This window comes from Dreissena polymorpha, chromosome 9 (assembly GCF_020536995.1).
Source record: "Dreissena polymorpha isolate Duluth1 chromosome 9, UMN_Dpol_1.0, whole genome shotgun sequence".
NCBI lineage: Eukaryota > Metazoa > Mollusca > Bivalvia > Myida > Dreissenidae > Dreissena > Dreissena polymorpha.
The window spans coordinates 17605213-17623854 of record NC_068363.1 but is presented as its reverse complement, the minus strand read 5'-3'; the positions used below and the strand labels follow the sequence as shown (position 1 = coordinate 17623854).

General features: G+C 34.1%; 2 protein-coding genes across 2 annotated transcripts; both read right to left on the bottom strand.

Annotated features, from left to right (window-relative positions):
* Positions 1-1353: 1353 nt before the first annotated feature.
* Positions 1354-6145, bottom strand: LOC127844124 (uncharacterized). The gene is made up of 4 exons (XM_052374138.1): positions 5231-6145; positions 4551-4662; positions 3981-4123; positions 1354-2481 (listed from the first exon to the last, which is right to left on the bottom strand). The coding sequence occupies exons 1-4, from the start codon at positions 5245-5247 to the stop codon at positions 1575-1577; spliced, it is 1179 nt and encodes a 392-aa protein (XP_052230098.1). The 5' UTR covers positions 5248-6145; the 3' UTR covers positions 1354-1574.
* Positions 6146-6446: 301 nt separating this feature from the next.
* LOC127845887 (uncharacterized) lies at positions 6447-9350 on the bottom strand. The gene is made up of 2 exons (XM_052377063.1): positions 8725-9350; positions 6447-6696 (listed from the first exon to the last, which is right to left on the bottom strand). The coding sequence occupies exons 1-2, from the start codon at positions 9348-9350 to the stop codon at positions 6447-6449; spliced, it is 876 nt and encodes a 291-aa protein (XP_052233023.1).
* Between the last annotated feature and the right edge of the window lie 9292 nt (positions 9351-18642).

Here is an 18642-nt window from a genome sequence, read left to right as displayed (position 1 = left end):
AATTAAGTTCAAAATATTACACATTTTCAATTGTAGATGTGATAATGCAAATACCTATTTGCACATTTAATATATGACGCCGTATGTTCACTTAAAAGATTTATCGTAATGAAATCATGCTTAAATAGCAGCTTGTAAAGTTACGCAGTTATGACTTATTTTGAATCCGTTGACGACCTATCCAGAAGAACAACATACACTTAGGGCTATCTTTTTAAATGTAAGTTAAGAATAATCGCATTAAAATCACCGATGGAAATTTTCTATTATTTTCAAATGAAATATTGCATCTACAACACAAATTGTACGAACATTGCATTTTGAAATGGCGGATCCAGGGCAGTAGGCGAATATAATCCCGGCCACTCGTAAATGGTCACAGGGTTTTAGTCCTAAGATCATTTTCAATTGTCGGGTTACTATAGGGTCCTGCCTGGGTTTGATGACCTATTTAAAATATATATTTTGTTTTTCAATATAATTTAAATTTATGTGAATGATTTCAATTTCTTTTTATGTTCTCTCCCGAATTTAATTACGAAGTAAGTAAAGATTCGTCCGTCTGGGTGAAAGTCTATTAGGATATATGCGCAACAAAGTTTTGTCTTAAGAGTATGTTCACATCTTCATTTTTTTGTTTAAAACAAAAAGAAACGAACAGTACTTTAAGAAGTCGCAGCAAGATGATCTTTCAGCCTTCCATCTCAAAGAATGTGAGCAAAATGGAGTTTACTGTAGAATATGTAGTTCAGAGTGAAATTTATTTACGAGCAAAGCACCTGTAATGCCAAATTTTCTGGGTGTGTCAGGTATGTGTGTACCTGCTTTCGTCCCTTGGTGTTATCTCTCTTAGTGATCAAACCCGTGTTACAGTAGTTCGCATAATGCAAAACGTGTCTCCTATTTGCAATTCTTATTAAAAACTGCCATAACAGTATAAATATTACCTGTCGACCATCTTTTCTGTTTCTAGTATGTCGTCAAACTGAATGTATTCAGTACACTGACAGTATAACGACCCTACTAAATTATGTCGGCAATTCAATATTTGCGAAAATGTATTTTATCACAAAAAATAATATTTATCTATCCACCTAAGATATTTAATATCGATTAAATACCATGACATACACAGTATTTTAGAGGTATACACATATGCGATGCTTTTAAGACAAACACATGTGTATCACAGCAATACACACAAACATCTGGTCGTCTAATTTTATGTTGGTACGGTGAATTACCAGAAAAAGCAATAAGTTTGAATTATTTCATACACAGCAATTTGCTATCATATTTGCATAGAAATAGCAATTGTTTCACAAAAAGGATAAAGAGAAAATTGTTGCATCATCAGTATCTTCGACTAAAACATACCATTCAATGTTACATATAATTTAAATGAATATACTTGTTCATAAAAATTGTAATTCTTAAAAATGAGTTTAACAGAGAAACACTGTTGAAATTTGATCGACGTGTTTCTTTATGAAAACAAATCGGATATGAAACCCACGTTTACATATATTGCATTCATATTCATCTTTCAATGATCCTTTTTATCTAATTCAGTTTCATCTATACCTATATGCCATTCTGACCACTGAACTTTCTTTATCATATCCCTTATCTCGTGACTCTTTCTTTCTCTCCTCACGACCCATGTCGGACAGTCTGCTGCTACCACGGGATCCCTTTCGCTCCCGTGGCACCTGTCGCGGACTGTCTGGTGCTCTGTACCGCTCTTCATTGGTATTGCTGGTCTCAGATCTATCTTTAGGTTCAACGTAACTCTCTCTATTTATCCCAATCGTGTTTTCGTCCAAATCGTACTTGGTCGTTCCGGAATTCCGCCTGTTCTTGTTTGAACTTGGTCTTTCATCGAATCGCGCTGGGCTAAGAGGTATCGGCGTTTTGTACTTACTTGCAGACGTACCTTGTCGATCTATGGGCGACCCGTACATTTCTATCGCATCGTACGTCGTCCTATTCACATCTTCTACCATAATGCCATCACTATTTTTAGGAATAATCTGCATATGGCTTTCTGAAAATCCAGAGTCTGCTGTATCTAAAGACTCCAGTCTTCTGGCTGGGAAATCGTACTTATCCACCTTACCACTGTCAATCACTGGTAATCTGTTTTTATTTGTGGGCAACGTGTCGTTTTCGGTTGCAGGAGTAACAAACCTGTCAACGGATTTGTTGATTATATTTGCTTTTGTATTAGCCTGAGGAGAAGATATCTGTTTACTAGTCACTTTGTCATATTGTTCTTGTGGTCTATTCTTTTGTTGCAACGATGTCGACCGATCCGACAAGCTGGACTCGCTAGTGGTGACGCTGCCCCGTATGACAGGCATGTTTGCCGGCCGGCTCAGAGTGCCGTCTTTTCCCATGGACTTGGCCAGAGACTGCTGGTAGCTGTGAAGCTGCTTTTCCAGGACCAGGTTTTCAGACTGCAGAGCGAGCATCTCGCGTCTATTAAGAAAATCATAGCGTCCAAACCAATATAAATAACTCTGAAGAACTGCCTTCCGAAAGAACTAACAATTTCGATACTGAAAAAAGCGTTTATGTGTTGGTCTTTGCTCTAAATTCCTTTCAAGTCATATCGAGACAACGCAGTGTTTAATTTATAGTAGGTATGAACATTTGGGATTTTTAAGCTTCGGTTAACTAATAACAGATTTTACAAAATGGCGTTAGTTTTCCTTATTTACCTGTGTGATTCTGAAAACGTGCTCAATACCTCCTCTTAAGCCACAACGTACTGATTCTACCCAGAAAAAGGACTCGAGAGTGTTTGCATAAGCCTTAGGCTTTCAACGTATTCTTGCCATGAGCAAATAAAATATGATGTCGAAGGTATATTAATAATTGATTTTTCTTTAATAATTTTCGCAACAAGCATTAACATATTGTCATGTGTTGATTCCACAATGGGCTAACGTACAATCTGTATACATAATGAGGATGTTATTACACTTTTAAGTTTCACCGCAAAATCTTGACAGCGTATGTTCGAAATCAACAGTGACTTAATGAGCTCAAGTCGATGCATTTATGACCGCTTCCGGTCTGTTACGGTATTTTGGAATTTTGGACTTCTGTTATATTTAGTAAACAGGGTAAATGTATGGTGTGTATCCCCCAATTCCTCATACTAAAACAACAATTGTGTTTTTCGCTAACGGTGCATTTTGCGTGAAATCTTAAGTGCTTTGCCATGCATATATGGTCTTCTATTAACTTGGGGTAAAATTATATTCCCGACCGGTAATCGCCTATAATGAAAAGATGTTTATAATGGTCCACTCAGGCAGTACAATTAGTCTAATTCTGGCAAAATAATATTCCGTTACGTCTAATACCATGTATTGAGTACGATACTATACAAAGCTGATTCTACTAATGACTCCGCTGATTTTGTTTCGCCCATAATAAGTATCATTAAGATAATGGAAATCGACGGTTTTTGTATCGGTGAAAAAAAAATCTCGTTTAAAAGAAAATAAAATGTATAAAAATACATCCCAAATGCACTGTAGATTTTCATTTGCAAAGTATGTTCTGACTGAACATTGAATGTTTCTATATATATTGCATCATAGAGGGTTCATTAAACAAGAGCATGCAGGTACAGCGCCGAATGTTTCTTCCTATTTTATTTTCTCAATAATCGTAAAAACATGATCCTATGTAATACTATTAGATTTTTATTGTATTACATTTAATATTGATTGAAAAGACATTGGTAAACGTGCAAATGGGAAGTATTTGCAAAAATGCGCATATAGAGAATAATAAATACAAGATGTGCTTTTTAATAAATATAATTTGTTTGATATTTCACGGGAAGATTTTGTGAGCGTTGAATAAATCAATACACCACTTTGTATGCAGCTGTATATTATGTTACTTATATATTATTCGAAAATTATTTCTAGTGGTGTGTCACACGATATATTTTACCCTACCTCATCTGATGTTTCTGGAGCTTGTCGATATCGTCATGGGCGTGGTACGAGGGTGTGGCCAGCAGGTGTGACTCCACCCACTCGATGTGCAACGTGAGATGGGGATCCTCTGGCTCCGTGTACAAACAGCTTGCGTCGGTCAGCTGCAAGCAAGCAGCTGTATGCACACATGTCCCATCCAGTGCAAATACAATACCGACGCAACGTATTACAAAGTGTATTCAGCTTAACTGACATTTGAAGTTTAACGATATAGGTGACACATAAAAAAACACTACAGTCCTGCCTTGGATTTGTCAATGTAAAGAAGTAGGCGGTCGAAAGAAGAGTGATGGCTAGAAAGGCAAACTTAATCTTTGACTGATTCCCTTAAAAATATATAAACATAATTTGACATTTCTCCAAGATTGAAAATGATATAAATCTCTAGCATCATATCAACTTAACATATTATATAATACTTATGAAACTGCAGATTCTTGGATTTCTTTATTTCATTCGCTTTAATTTTGATTGGTTGATCGAATATAAATAGACTAATAATTGCGGTTGGAAGGCCTAAAAACTCACATCTGCTACTGGGATTGTAGTCGTGATCATGTGACCTTCATCGAGGTCCTGCTGTACGTAATATCTACTGAACGGCCCGTAATTAGTCTGAACCTTGTGTTCTGGAATATACCTGAAACATGTGTGGATAATCTTGTCATGAAAATGTTAACACAATAAGCAATAAAATAGTATCGGCAACAAATTTGCTATTTAAACACGTGTTACTTAAACGATACGCGCACTTCTGTCATCATTTTAATAAAATGGTATGAATGTTCTACATTTTCTATCACGTACAAACGTGATTATTTTATATTAAAGGAGCGTTTTTCTAAAATCATCGTAAAACTGATTAGCACTATAGATGTACATGGTCTACAATTCTACCAGCAGCTACTTCATCAATGTAATCAATTTTCATGGCTATTCAAGTATCTGCATTAAAGGCTTTGTTGTTAATGACTCTTTCACATCTTCTTTGTATTGTTTCTTGGTTTTACGTATCAAATAACTTTTTCATTACAAAAGCATACAAAAATGCATTGTATGCATGGTATATATCCTATACACTTTTGCAAAACAATAGTGTTGATTGGTGTACAACTATATACACAAACATATAAATAGTGTTAAACATCCGTTTTATCATAAGTCATTGAGGAAATAAATCATGATTGGCCACTTGATTTCTACTTTACCTCGTTAATACCAGCATGTTCCAGCAAACGAGGCGACTGTTCTTCCGAGGCACATGCGTGATGTCAGTGTAATAAAGTCGGAACGCAAGATTCGGTCCAGTCGTGTCCGCCTCGACAAGCCTGAAAACAAGTAGTCATACATACCAAGAAATCTTCCGTTTCCAATATAACACCGCTGATATTGAGTGTGTAAAAAATATTTAAAGGGGCCGTCCAACAGATTTTGGCATATATTGAAGCTTGTCATTAAATGCTTTAAATGCTTTATATTGGTAATTTAAAACATTAGAACTAAAAATCTCCAGTAAAAAAGCAAGAATACAATTAAAAAAAGGAAAATAGTAACCCTCAACAGGGCTCGAACCACTGACCCCTTGGATTCCTGGAGTAAAAAGCCTCCCGTCTAGACCACTCGACCATCCACGCTCATACCATGGGCGGATGTATTTTTAGCTATATAAGCAATCCTCGTAGCTTCGAAATATCGTTTCGCAACGATACGACGCTTTATCTGTTGGACGGCCCGTTTAAGATGTTGTCCATCACAAGTATTTATCGACAACATATAATAAGTTATTTCTAGTGATACATAAACTACACAGTATACGTCAATTTATTTTATGCTGATATTTTGATATCCTCAATACTGTAAAAGCTCTGAAAATAAGCGAATAAATCTCTTAATATTTGTTAATAACACTCACATTTAACAACAATTTATTAACCGATTAAAAATGCGTATTTTGAAGTAAGCATGCGAGATTTAATATTTTTGTTAACAAAGGACTAACTAATGGACGGCTATTTATTATTAACATTATTTACATAGGTAAAGATCGGTTTTTAAACGCGAATGTCACCTTTGGCTTTTGAAAGTCCAAATAGGTTGAATCAAGTTCTCCTTTGGACATATGTGCAACGATGAAGTAACGGGCGGAGTTTTCGTATATCGTAATTAACAAAATTAAGTTTTTTTGGGGAAATCACCTGTATTCTACAAAGTGTATATCACCAAAACATGCGAATGTTCAGTATTAGATGCAAAACAAACAGCGCCAATTCCTATAACATGCGTTTAGATTGTAATCGGCAATATGTAAGTGAAACGTGAATAATATATACTATTAAAAATCACATAACTCCATAATGGAACACACTGACCATTTAGTGACACATTTGCGTAATTTATCTACTTTTAAATGGACAATAAAATTAACTACCATGCCTGTTTATCCTTGTCGTAAAAATGGGCCCGATTCTTGCTTTTACTTGCAACGTTAAGAGTGACCTCGCTAACTGACACCATGGAGACCATGGTGACCTTGACCTTCAGTGACGATCTTCCATTGGCCAGCTTCTGCAGTGACCCTCCAATGATGTAGAGCTCGCCATTGCCTGCTATGTCCACCATCTGATCCAGCTCTTCTGAATGAAATCCGCCGTTCTCGCCAAGACTGATGTAGTATCTGCAAATTTAATATAGCAAATAAGCACAAATACAAACAAATAATAATGCATATATAGAGCGCGAAATTATTATGTGATTTTTCGCTGTGCGTTTACATTTATCACATCCGATCGTAACCGACACGAAGTCTGGTACACAGAACGAGGTCGAAACAAAAGCACATTGGATGAAAAATAATTGTACTTTATTGTGCAACCATTGATTAACATTAAGAAATTAATCATATTGATCGAGAAACAAGAATTGATGAAATGATATTATTCGTTGGCTTTAATTATTGCTCTAGATGTAATGCCTTTTAAAGACTATACACTTAGTTAACTACTTGCTTACTTTTTCGTGACAAACAAAATTTCAATCTGATGAATGATGTGTGTGTAAACTTTCCATCACTTGTAACGCAATTCCTTTTTATAATTCTTATATATCAAAAGCTGACACATGGTATCAACTTGAAATTTCAAATATCGCTGGTTGAGATCATTGTATACAAAGCCTCATTTGAGGCATTTAGAAGTTGTGATACTTCTGGACCATTATCGAGTGTGTATCTATTGTGCTGCACTTGCAAATGAATGTATGCGATTAGTATCGATATTCTATCCTACTTTTTTCCTTACAACAATCCGATAAAATACATGTTTTGTTCGTTGTTATATAGAAAGCTTGGGTATGCAATAAAAAGATTGCAGGCCGATCGATCGCTAAAGCAGCCAATTGTTTAAACACAGGCTCGTATCGCACACTCAGTTCATGAATTACGCACGTATTCATCATACATAATATACGTTTGCATTGCAATCAAAATGCATCCGATAGAAATATATTTCAATAAATTTGGTGGCCAATATTGACAAGGCACTTACATTTCTATAAGAATAAATGATTTTCCATACTGGACGCGATTTTAATAGATTGAAGCCTTCTTCGCCTAGTAAACTGTTATAGTCTCTTATAATTCACGCAAGACGTGTACAAACGAAACCGAATGCAAACACAATAACCGACCCATGAGAGAAATTTATGATAACAGAGTTTATAAGTGATTCGTCAATACTGTCGAGCTATACACATCGTTACAAGACACCACCTTGCCTTTTATATCTTAAATGTTGACGAAATCCGTTGAGAATTGACCAAGAAAATATGACAACGACTGTACGTGAAGCGTCAGAAGTGCGATTGAGTGTATAATTACGAAGCAACAATACGAACACAATAGAATCTTGCACCGACATTGCGTATATGTATAGTTACGTAAAGCTGCTTATTCGCTAGACATATTTAAAGGATCAACACAGTAGTACATGCCATCAAACAATAAAAGGTTGTTGCAAAATCAGATAATATAATCGTACAACAATCATAAATGAAACATAAACGAATCATATTATAATAACAGCTGATAATGAAACAATTGAAGTCTACTAAAAAGCCAGTTGGACGAAAATTACAGTATTTAATTCAGAGACGTTGATCGTTAAACGCTCGCTGCTGTCTGCCTTCAAATGAAAGTGAAGTTCAAATCTCATCTTGCTAATTGTCGGACACTGCGGCCGGATATTAGTGTCAAACGCGGTTTTACAAAATGCCTTTGTAATTTCTATGTTGATTATTTTGTCTTATAGCCGTAAAGAAACTTATATTACGTGATTATTGTATCTTACAGACTCATCGTTCCAGTACAACGGTCTTAATCCTGTGGGAACATACCATATTGAACGGAAGACCGAAAAAGACAATGGCGTATTACCGTATATTTGCTACATACAGACTAGCACTGTAATTATTTAAGTTAAACTGCTTTACTAGAACATTCTTTTTTCAAACTTCTATTCGCTTATAAAATATATAATATGTATCTTAACGTGTACGTTATTGTTTTCGCAAAGCGGTTGATTGTTGGTGTTGGGTGCTAGCTTGCAGATTGGCTCATTTTCATAAAACATAACATCTTTTTTGTTTTTACATGAAATTATCCGGAAGATGAAAACTAGCTCATGATGAAATTTATATTTAAATTTACCTGACATTACAAATGTGGTCGAAGCTGGTGTGCCTGTGTAACTGCAGCGTGAGGCTCTCGTCCTGCTGCATGGTGCCCTCGCTTGGAATGAGCGAGATGCTCCAGTCGAACAGGCCGAAAGAGAAATACGCCGACTCCAGTTTGGTCTCGTAGGCGTTACGCGACTGTATCTCACGGGGAAGTCGAATGTAGCTCTCAAATACGCAATTCACTTTGCGCATCTCAAGCTCTATGAGGTAATCGCCAGTAACTTGGGCAAAATCTCTCTCAACTAAGTCATTGAGGCCAACAAATGTCTTTCTGCCGTGTTGGTTCGATTCCGTTGTGAATACGCAGCATTTTTCTATGAACGTTTCGTTTCTCGTGAAATGTTCACGATTGAGCAAAGTGAATGAGAAATCTATTTGGCACTTCATTCCGAGGCACGTCGATAACCATTTCAGAAAGCATCCCATGTGTAAGTCGTTCTTAATGAAGGAGACGGTCCATTTGTGGTAGCCGCAGATAATGTCCTTGGAAAACGTGTCCGAAGTTGTATCCGTGGCAACCTTGCCAGGCAACGCAAACGTGAACACTTGGGAGTCGAAACGGTCGTTGAGTTTCACAAACCTATGCAGTTTTGCCATCTTGCCGAATTATTATTGAAACCGTGTTTATTAATTAGTTTTGGTCTGAATAAGAAAAGAATAGCAATTAATACATTAAATAGTGTTTTACATATATAAACACAAATTCAATTAAAGCAAATATGTATTTTCAACTGCATGCCAACACAAACACTGATGCATTCTAATGAAAATGTTAATCATGAAGTAAGATTAATTGGAGCTAAGTTAAGTGTGATCGCTAACCACACTAGACATTCGTATTTCACGCCTTGTTATTGAATTGATATTATACATAACAGGGGCGAAGCTGCTATTAGGCACAGCCGGCCCGGGCCTACAAAGTTTTTCTCAAACATGAAAAAAATAAAAATGCTTCAACTTCGAAAAACGCCTTTAAATGTTGACCCTTAGGGGGTGAGGTGTTAGAAATCTGCATTTCATTTTGACATAATCCTCAGACAATGGATTTTGGTCGTGTTCAAAGGACATATCTTTCAATTATCAATTCTTCTTATTTCTATGTGCATAGATTCTAGCTCGCTTCTTTTCACGTGACTTGCTGTTACCAGTTTATATAGATCTACATGTTAATCTTCTTGTCTCCCTTTCTCAACACTAGATTAAGTTGTAATCGATTAACGTTGGATTTTTAAAAAACATTCCGAATGATGTTTATGACCGCGGAAATTTAAAATGGAGCACTTGCACCCGTATCCCGATCCATTGACTGAATCTAGGTCGGTTCGGTCCCTTCATGCCGAACAAAAACGTGCCATTATAAACATGCGGACAGTATTATTGCGAAGCACCCCCGTGGTTTGACATGTGAATAAGTGGAGTGTTACACTTTTAAATGTTTCTCTGTTCCATATTGTTTTAAAATTTAGTTCTCTGATATAAGGTTTCCTACAGTAAAATTTAGTTCTCTGACATTGAGATAAAACAGTAAAATATCAAAGACCAACGGGCCAAAGTCTTATATTTTCTAATCGTATTATTTGTCTAGATATTATTTAAATCTCACCACAGGCGTAATAGAAATTAAAACATTTCAGGGGGAGGACCCCCGGACCCCCGATTTAATGTAACGTATCCGGGCCTACAGCTTAAAAAATGCTAGCTACGTCCCTGCACAATGAACACAAAGCCTGCATGGAGAAGGTTTTTGCAAACTTAAATGTAGAGTAGTCTGATGAGGTATTGTTCATCACCATGCATTGTCGGTCCAGTTCTTATTTGCTACGAATCAATATCTGTTTCACAATACGCGTTACTTAGGTGATATTGTATAAATGTGCATGATCATCTGTCAGAAATGAATGTATGTTTACCTCTATTACTGATCCAATACATTTGTATGTGTGTGTATAGTATTTAAACATGCACATATTTTGTTCCATGTTTTGATAATCGCGTAATACCGAAACGTGAATTAAACAGAAATAATAATATGTTTATTTATATAACATTAAATTGGTTACATACACTTGTGCACATGCTAATACAATTGTTTATGTCGTATATCATGACATTCGTCATATCTAATTACTTTAATTGAAACATAAATATCAAACTAATCAAACTGTATTGCCAGTTATTACCAGTATTTATCAATACATTCAGAAAAACGTGCGAATTCAATATATCCCGAAATAATACATTTATAAATTATAAATCAAGGAAAACATATATTGACCGAAAACGGCATAACGCTGTTTGCTCTAAACACATGTAGTTGCATATGTTACACATAATATATATATATATATATATATATATATATATATATATATATATATATATATATATATATATATATATATATATATATATATATATATATATATATATATATATATATATATATATATATATATATATATATATATATTATGTGTAACATATGCAACAATATATATAAAAGCAAAATGAATGCACACTTTTTTAAACGTGCATTTATTTTGCTTTCTAAGAAAAGAAACAACTGACAGAAAAAACGATTCTATCAACTGCACAATATACATTTTCTGAAGCGCGCTAAAGTAATAAATCCAAGTAATTCAACCTCTAATACTAAAGATCAAACAATACTGAGCAAATTATGATGCTACGACAAACCAAATAAGATAAAAGTAAATAGAATTTCTATTACTGAAACGGCTGAGCGTAAGAACAAATAAGGATGAATAATATATAATCATAGTGTTTAGCTATTAACGCGGTAGACAATATAACTTTTGTGATACTTGCATTTAATTGCACATTTTAATACCATGAAACACTTTTAATCGTGTGCTTTCAGAACTAAAATCAAATTCACATTATTTAGTAGACTACGGATGTAAGTTATCAGTCCAACTTAAATAAAAGTTTCAACTTAAACAATTATATGCCCGTGGCGTGTATGTGTTGTACGTTTTAAACTGTTTGGTTGTTTTTAATAGAACGAAACAGTATATTTTGCCAATCAACCATGTATAATTCATTGTGTTGTATAATTTGTTTTATTGATACTGCATATTATGACGGTATTTATTGAAATATGTAATATAATTTGTTTATATAATGTTTTATTATGGGGTTTTTTTTACAACAAAAAGAAAATATTGCTCAATACATGTATTCAAGATCTATAAACTATTAAAATGGTCCCTAAGAGACCCTACAGACACATGAATTTTAATATGCGTGAAGATATATTTCAAAAAATAAATTTAAACAATTGCATTATGTATGTTTACTTAATGAACGAATTGGTAGATGAATAAATGAAAGAATAAATAAATGAATGAATGAATGAATGAATGAATGCGTTAATGAGTTAACGAACAAACAACCACACGAACGAACGATTAAATTAAGGAATCAATGAATGAAGGAATAAATTAATGACATTAGCATTTCATTTTTGTATTAGCAAACTTCGTGTCAAAGGGTGTGCTTTTTCAATAACTATATACTATTTTGTTAATTAATGTTAATCTATTATCGTATTGCTGAATAGGGTTATTCTTTTTTTAATAACCCCGTCAAGGATGCGCTGTTTTCAATTATTCATATAATAAATGTTTATTGTTGTTCTACGATAATATCGAATACATGTATTCTTAATATTAATCAATACTAAATCATTTTTTTTGTAGCGTGTCGTTGGACAGTTAGACTTACTCTATTCGTTTGTTTTCGTAGCTAGAAATTAGTCGTTGGTTTTGTTTAATGGCAGCAATAAATGGGATTTACTCCTGGACATTATTTCACCAGACTTCAATATTTTTTTAATGTATGTCGCTCATGAAATAAAGTATTAATCGTATGTTTAGCATAAAAAAGCGATCAGACGTTTATACGTATTGTGTAGACGAATATGCTATACCGTCAAACGCTACAGTGTTTGTTATCACAAACTTGTAAAATGTTTTGTTTACGCTTTTGAAAATCTGTAGTTTGTCTTACAATTTAAGCAATCGATTGCTCTGTATTTCCTTAAACTTAGACGAAATGTCAATGGTTGGATATCAATACAAAAAATAAGTTTTAACATTTAAAGTATTCAAATTACCGTATAATTGAATCGTGTATCAGCCATTACTTACAGAATCATAGATAAATATAAATAACTACATACACATGGATGTCGTTGGAGTGCACGCCATAAATGTTTCAGATGCGACCCCAACGTTTGACAATATCTATTTAAGCGCATAGCGATAATTGCATGTACTTATTTTAAAAGTGCAGTGTTACACGTTGAAACATTTTTATCAAACGGAAGTTCTTAGTAAGCAAGCGGTCCTAGACTTTTGAATAAAAAGAATACAATGAATATATTTTATAGTGTACTTACAGGCATCAACATGCAATATTATTTCCAAGTAACGGTAATGGCTGTTATTGTAGCGTTCATTTCACAGTCGATCCGAGTCAGCAAACGATTCCTCTCATATAATTATTGGATAGACCGGAGTGAAATACGTAAGAATCGAATATATTCCATCACAGTTCTGCTGCATCTGTTATCACGATTTCGCATATATATACTCCGGCCATACGACAACTGTTTAGGCAAATATTGAATAATAGTTATCATATTTATTTATCATATATCATCGCTATCTCTGACACCAGACATTAACATGTTACTGGCATACCAATGTATTTTGCTACAGACCAGAAACGGGCTGCAAAAAGGGTTTCTCGTGAAACTATTGGTTATGGTATTCTTGCCATTCATAGACAAAAGTCTATCGTATATTGTAGGAGTGTCAATACCGACGCGACAAATATATCAGGATGGGGGAAAAAAAAATACGCTCACAAACCTCGTGTGGTTTTACTAAAGGAATGGAAAACAGAATATTGGATTAAAAAACTAACATGATATAATGAGAATTTCTTGGCATGTCGCCTAAACTTTCATATGCCCAACAGTTCATAGAATCAAGGCGTCCATCCATTTCAATATTTGTTCTGTTTTCAATAAATACAAATACAAAATTTCCATCACTTATTTATATCAACACGTTTATCGTCAACGCTTGGTGAAATAACATATAATGCATAAGTATTGTAATTGCTTTACCTATGTCGTAATATTTATTGAATAATTGCCTTTTCTTCTGTTAATGAAGCCATATCATGAACTGACTTTAAAACTTAATGGCTATGGTTTAATTTTCAGATCTCTGTGCTTTGCTGATGATCAACAAGTTTCATATCATTTTGTGAGACTCAACTTGTAAAACGTTTCTTTACATTATATACAACACAATATATGTATTCGTTAAATTGCAATATCGGTGTCCGAACCCCACTCAAATACATTAAGATTGCACATCACAAATCACTTGATGTAACTCGCCGTCTTGATAGGGAAGCCAATACGAATGGAGCGCTAACGCCAATCGAAATTGACTAAAGAAATTAGAATTTCAAATTCAAAGACGGATGAGTGGTGAGAATTTTCCAAAAGCAATCTTTCGTATATCATCTTTTATCACATGCCACTCCCTGTTTCCCATGTAATATAACCATTACATATATTTTTTTATTACACATGTGTAATACAACATTTTAAAGAGTTTTCATTGGCTTAGTTTTCGTTTATTGACCAATCGTATTTTGTTATTGTGCTGAAATGACGTTGCAACGTCAAATGAAGTCACATAATGTAAACAACATTCGGGATTTATCATTATGTTTGCGTAAATACTTATTTAATTTGCTCATTTTAAAGAATGTGATAAAAAAGATCCTGACACTCGTTGTCATATCATACCATATTTTATTAAACTCGTCCAGGAAATTCGTTAGTAAGCTCGCCAAAGGCTCGCTACTTACACAATTCCTGAACTCGTTTAATAAAATATGGTATGATATGACAACTCGTGCCAGCTCCTATATTTATGACATTGGACGAAACCGATGTTTGTATGACTAAAATTAGATGGAAAGCTTATGTAAAACATTTAGGTAGCATTACCATCGAAATTCCTATACGACTGATAATAACCTGTTATAGATATTAAACAAAATACAATAGCATATACTATCATTGTTGAGGACATAACATTAGCGGTAGATGAGAGATATCTGAATCTAACATGTAAATGTCATGGTTCTACTTTAGTATATGTGTAATAGCATTTGGTTTACTACATCGTATAATGCTTTATTGGTTCATAGTATACAGAATCCAAGAAACATCTCAAATAACGAGAACCGTTTGGCAATTATGACATTTTTGTTTTGTCTAAAATTACGACTTTTGTTTAGAACTATTTTCTAGTTTTTCGATAAAAGCATAACGTAGGTTATCAAATGTGATGGTTTATAAATCTTTTATACGGAATGTATTCCAAGTAATGAGTTTATTCCGAAGTCAAGTCGCGAGTGTAAGCAATAAATCTTGTAATATTAGATGGTGTGTTTGGCAAACGAACCGCTGGGCCCTAATGGAAATCATTCTTTTTCTGGCTATGAACAATTGATCAAGCTGTTTTTAACAAAGATAAAAATAGTTGATATTGATTTAACATATAAATCGCCATTTTAATAGGCCTATATACAATTTGTACAAAATAATATGTTAAATTATCACAGTATTTGTGAAATATTAAATCAATGATAACACCGCAGATGGGTACCATTTTTATAATCCAATAGTTTGATCATAAATCATAAAAATGTAATGCGGTAGCGACAGCGGGACAATTATTATTAGAAGTTATACAAATTCATGACACTGAAAATGTAGTACCTCTTAATGCTTGTGTGCTATTGATACATATAGTATTATGTAAAACGAGTTTAAAAAGCAGTGAGCGATTTTGAAACGGTTGGTTAGCTCAAATCCTGCTGAAACCTTGTATCGAAAGAAACGCGGATAATATTCATTTTTCCAACGATTCCATTGATTAACTATTTTAAGATGGAACAAAATTTATAACTATTGACCGATTTGCCACACTGAAGAGTTTGTACTTACCAACAAATAATAACAACGCAGAAAAAAAATCAAATGCAGAAAATAACAGTGATCCATATTAAAAACTGTACAGTTTCTTCTTCTAATAAATATATTCCAGATTGCAATCCGTTGTTAATTAAAATTGAAATAACTATTGCTTTTCTTACTACTTCATTAATGCTATAATATTGTATAACATAGAGTCCCGGATCAAAGCAGGCCATGGAAGTTCTTCTTCGCGAAAACTAATTTCTTGACATGAACCGAGACCATACTTACAAAATGTATTCGGACATTTATTTTTGTCTGGCCAATATATGATGACATTACTTATTAATAAAAACGATAAAGCAGTCACCTTCAATAAACCAAAACTAGTTGATAATGATTTGATTGCCCACTTTCTCTTTGAATTGAACAGTAAACTTAATGTTTATTTCTATATATAACTCTTAAAAAGTATGCAGACATCAACTTGTTTATTTTGATAGACGAACAGTTTTCTATTCTGTTGCGGTAAATGAAGAAAAACGTAGGGGAAATAACAGGAACTAATAGTTTTGAAAGCTATGTCATTCATTCCAAGTTTTTATACAAGTATGCTTGCATTAGTGTTTTAATATCACGTGTATGTTTCAAAATGCATGCAAATAACTGATTCGATGGATGAATGAAACTAAAATAACCAAGTCAAAGTTAGCATAGACGTTTTTGCAATAGGTAACCAAATTTATGAGTTAAAAGAAGTAAGAAAGATAACTAGAAAAGATAGAAAAGTGTTTGGTGGAACAAGTTATTTAATTAAGCAAGTTAATGCAATGATTTGTTACACGAATTGTATATTCCAACAAGGATAATATAACCCGAGGCTTAAACAATTGTAGAGGCACAATTCTTCATCGGATTAGATAACACTTCTGCTGATACGAGTGTCTGTTATTCATTCTCAGATGTCGACTTATCACCTATCTTGTTGTGTAAATCACAATGTGTGAAAAATATATCATGGCAAGTTATTTTAATAATTAACAAGTACATTTCCCGGAAACCTGGCACTGTAAAACAAAAACAGAACCACTGCTAGAAAGAGATGAATAATTCATTATATGACACTCGAGTGTTTAAATGGTAAATTGATCATGTCAATCGATTCCTAATGATCGACGTTGCATTTGGTGCATGGATGTACGCAGTAATGACTACATGCGCACATATTGAATATTCAACCTTTGTCTGAACCCACGTATTGCATTCAGAGTATTAACAATTGCTATCATATAGGTTGTTTAATAGTTTTCTTAAAAAAGTATAATGCACAAAATAATATTTAATCACATATTTATTTAAATATTACCTTATCGAGTGTATAAACTAAGTAAATTAATATACTGATTCAATGCTAAAATCTAATCGGATAACACATTTACAACAAATGCTTAAGGAAAAAATAAATTCTTATCGAAGCCCATTTTTCAAACTTTGTCTACAATCTTGTGTTTGTACGTCATGAATAAATAACATTTTTGACAATTCTTCACAACGGCGACCTTTGTAAAAGACCGAGCCAGTCCGATTGAGTTAGCAAAATTTTCACAATCGGCATACCTTGCTGATTATCATTGATAAAGGTAAAGGAACCTTGGTTCCTGTCCTCTTTCAAATTTATCGCGAGGTTCGGGACAGGAACCAGACACGAAACTGCCAGGTGGCACTTCAAACGCTGTGACGCTGGGAAAACCCCAAATGTAGTTATTACTAGTATTTATCGAGAATGTAACCAGCCTCCCAGTTTCGCTGAATGGGTCAAGTTCCCCACGGGTACTACTTTCCCGTACCCTAAAATTTGTGTTCGTACCCAACATTTTTAGTATTCGTACCCAATTTTTTTCCGTACACATTTTTTTTTCCTACCCAAGTATTTTTCGTACCCAAGTTTTTTCGTACCCAAATTGTACGGTGGCATAGAGGTGACATTCACTTCTCTTTTTCTCGTGGCCTTGACATAGCTAACTCGTGGCCACCGGATAGAAAAAAGAGGAGAACACAACTAAATAAAAGCGGAGTGCAATTAAAAAAGAGCGGTGCAGTAAATAAAGGCAGAGTGCATTAAATAAAAGAGGAGAGAATTTTCGTCATCTCGAGATCCCGAGTTAGTCAGCCAATCAAATTTTGCGTAACATATGTAAATATTCTGTACGCATATATATAGCTGGTCAAAGCAGGCATGAATCTTATATAAGTTCATATAACATAACATACTACTATTAGTACTACTATTACTACTACTACTACTACTGCTGTTGTTGTTGTTGTTGCTGCTGTTACTACTACTACTACTACTACTACTACTACTACTACTACTACTACTACTACTACTACTACTACTACTACTACTACTACTACTACTACTACTACTACTACGACTACTACTACTACTACTACTACTACTACTACTACTACTTCTTCTACTACTACTACTACTACTACTACTTCTACTTCTACTTCTACTACTACTACGACTACTACTACTACTACTACTACTACTGCTACTACTACTACTACTACTACTACTACTACTACTACCACTACTACTACTACTACTACTACTACTACTACTACTTCTAAAACTACTACTACTACTAGTACAACCACTGCTACTACTACTACTACTACTACTACTACTACTACTACTACTACTACGACTACTACTACTACTACTACTACTACTACTACTACTACTACTACTACTACTACTACTACTACTACTACTACTACTACTACTACTACTACTACTACTACTACTACTACTACTACTACTACTACTACTACTACTACTACTACTAC

What these genes read in the sequence shown, in the direction of transcription:
- LOC127845887 (XM_052377063.1), bottom strand. Translation starts at nt 9,350, where the DNA reads ATGGCAAAACTGCATAGGTTTGTGAAACTCAACGACCGTTTCGACTCC. An exon ending in GACCACATTTGTAATGTCAG is followed by an intron (nt 6,697 to 8,724) that starts GTAAATTTAAAT and finishes TTAAATTTGCAG; the next exon opens with ATACTACATCAGTCTTGGCG.
- LOC127844124 (XM_052374138.1), bottom strand. An exon ending in CTACAATCCCAGTAGCAGAT is followed by an intron (nt 4,124 to 4,550) that starts GTGAGTTTTTAG and finishes GCTTGCTTGCAG; the next exon opens with CTGACCGACGCAAGCTGTTT. An exon ending in CTCCAGAAACATCAGATGAG is followed by an intron (nt 2,482 to 3,980) that starts GTAGGGTAAAAT and finishes TTTTCTTAATAG; the next exon opens with ACGCGAGATGCTCGCTCTGC.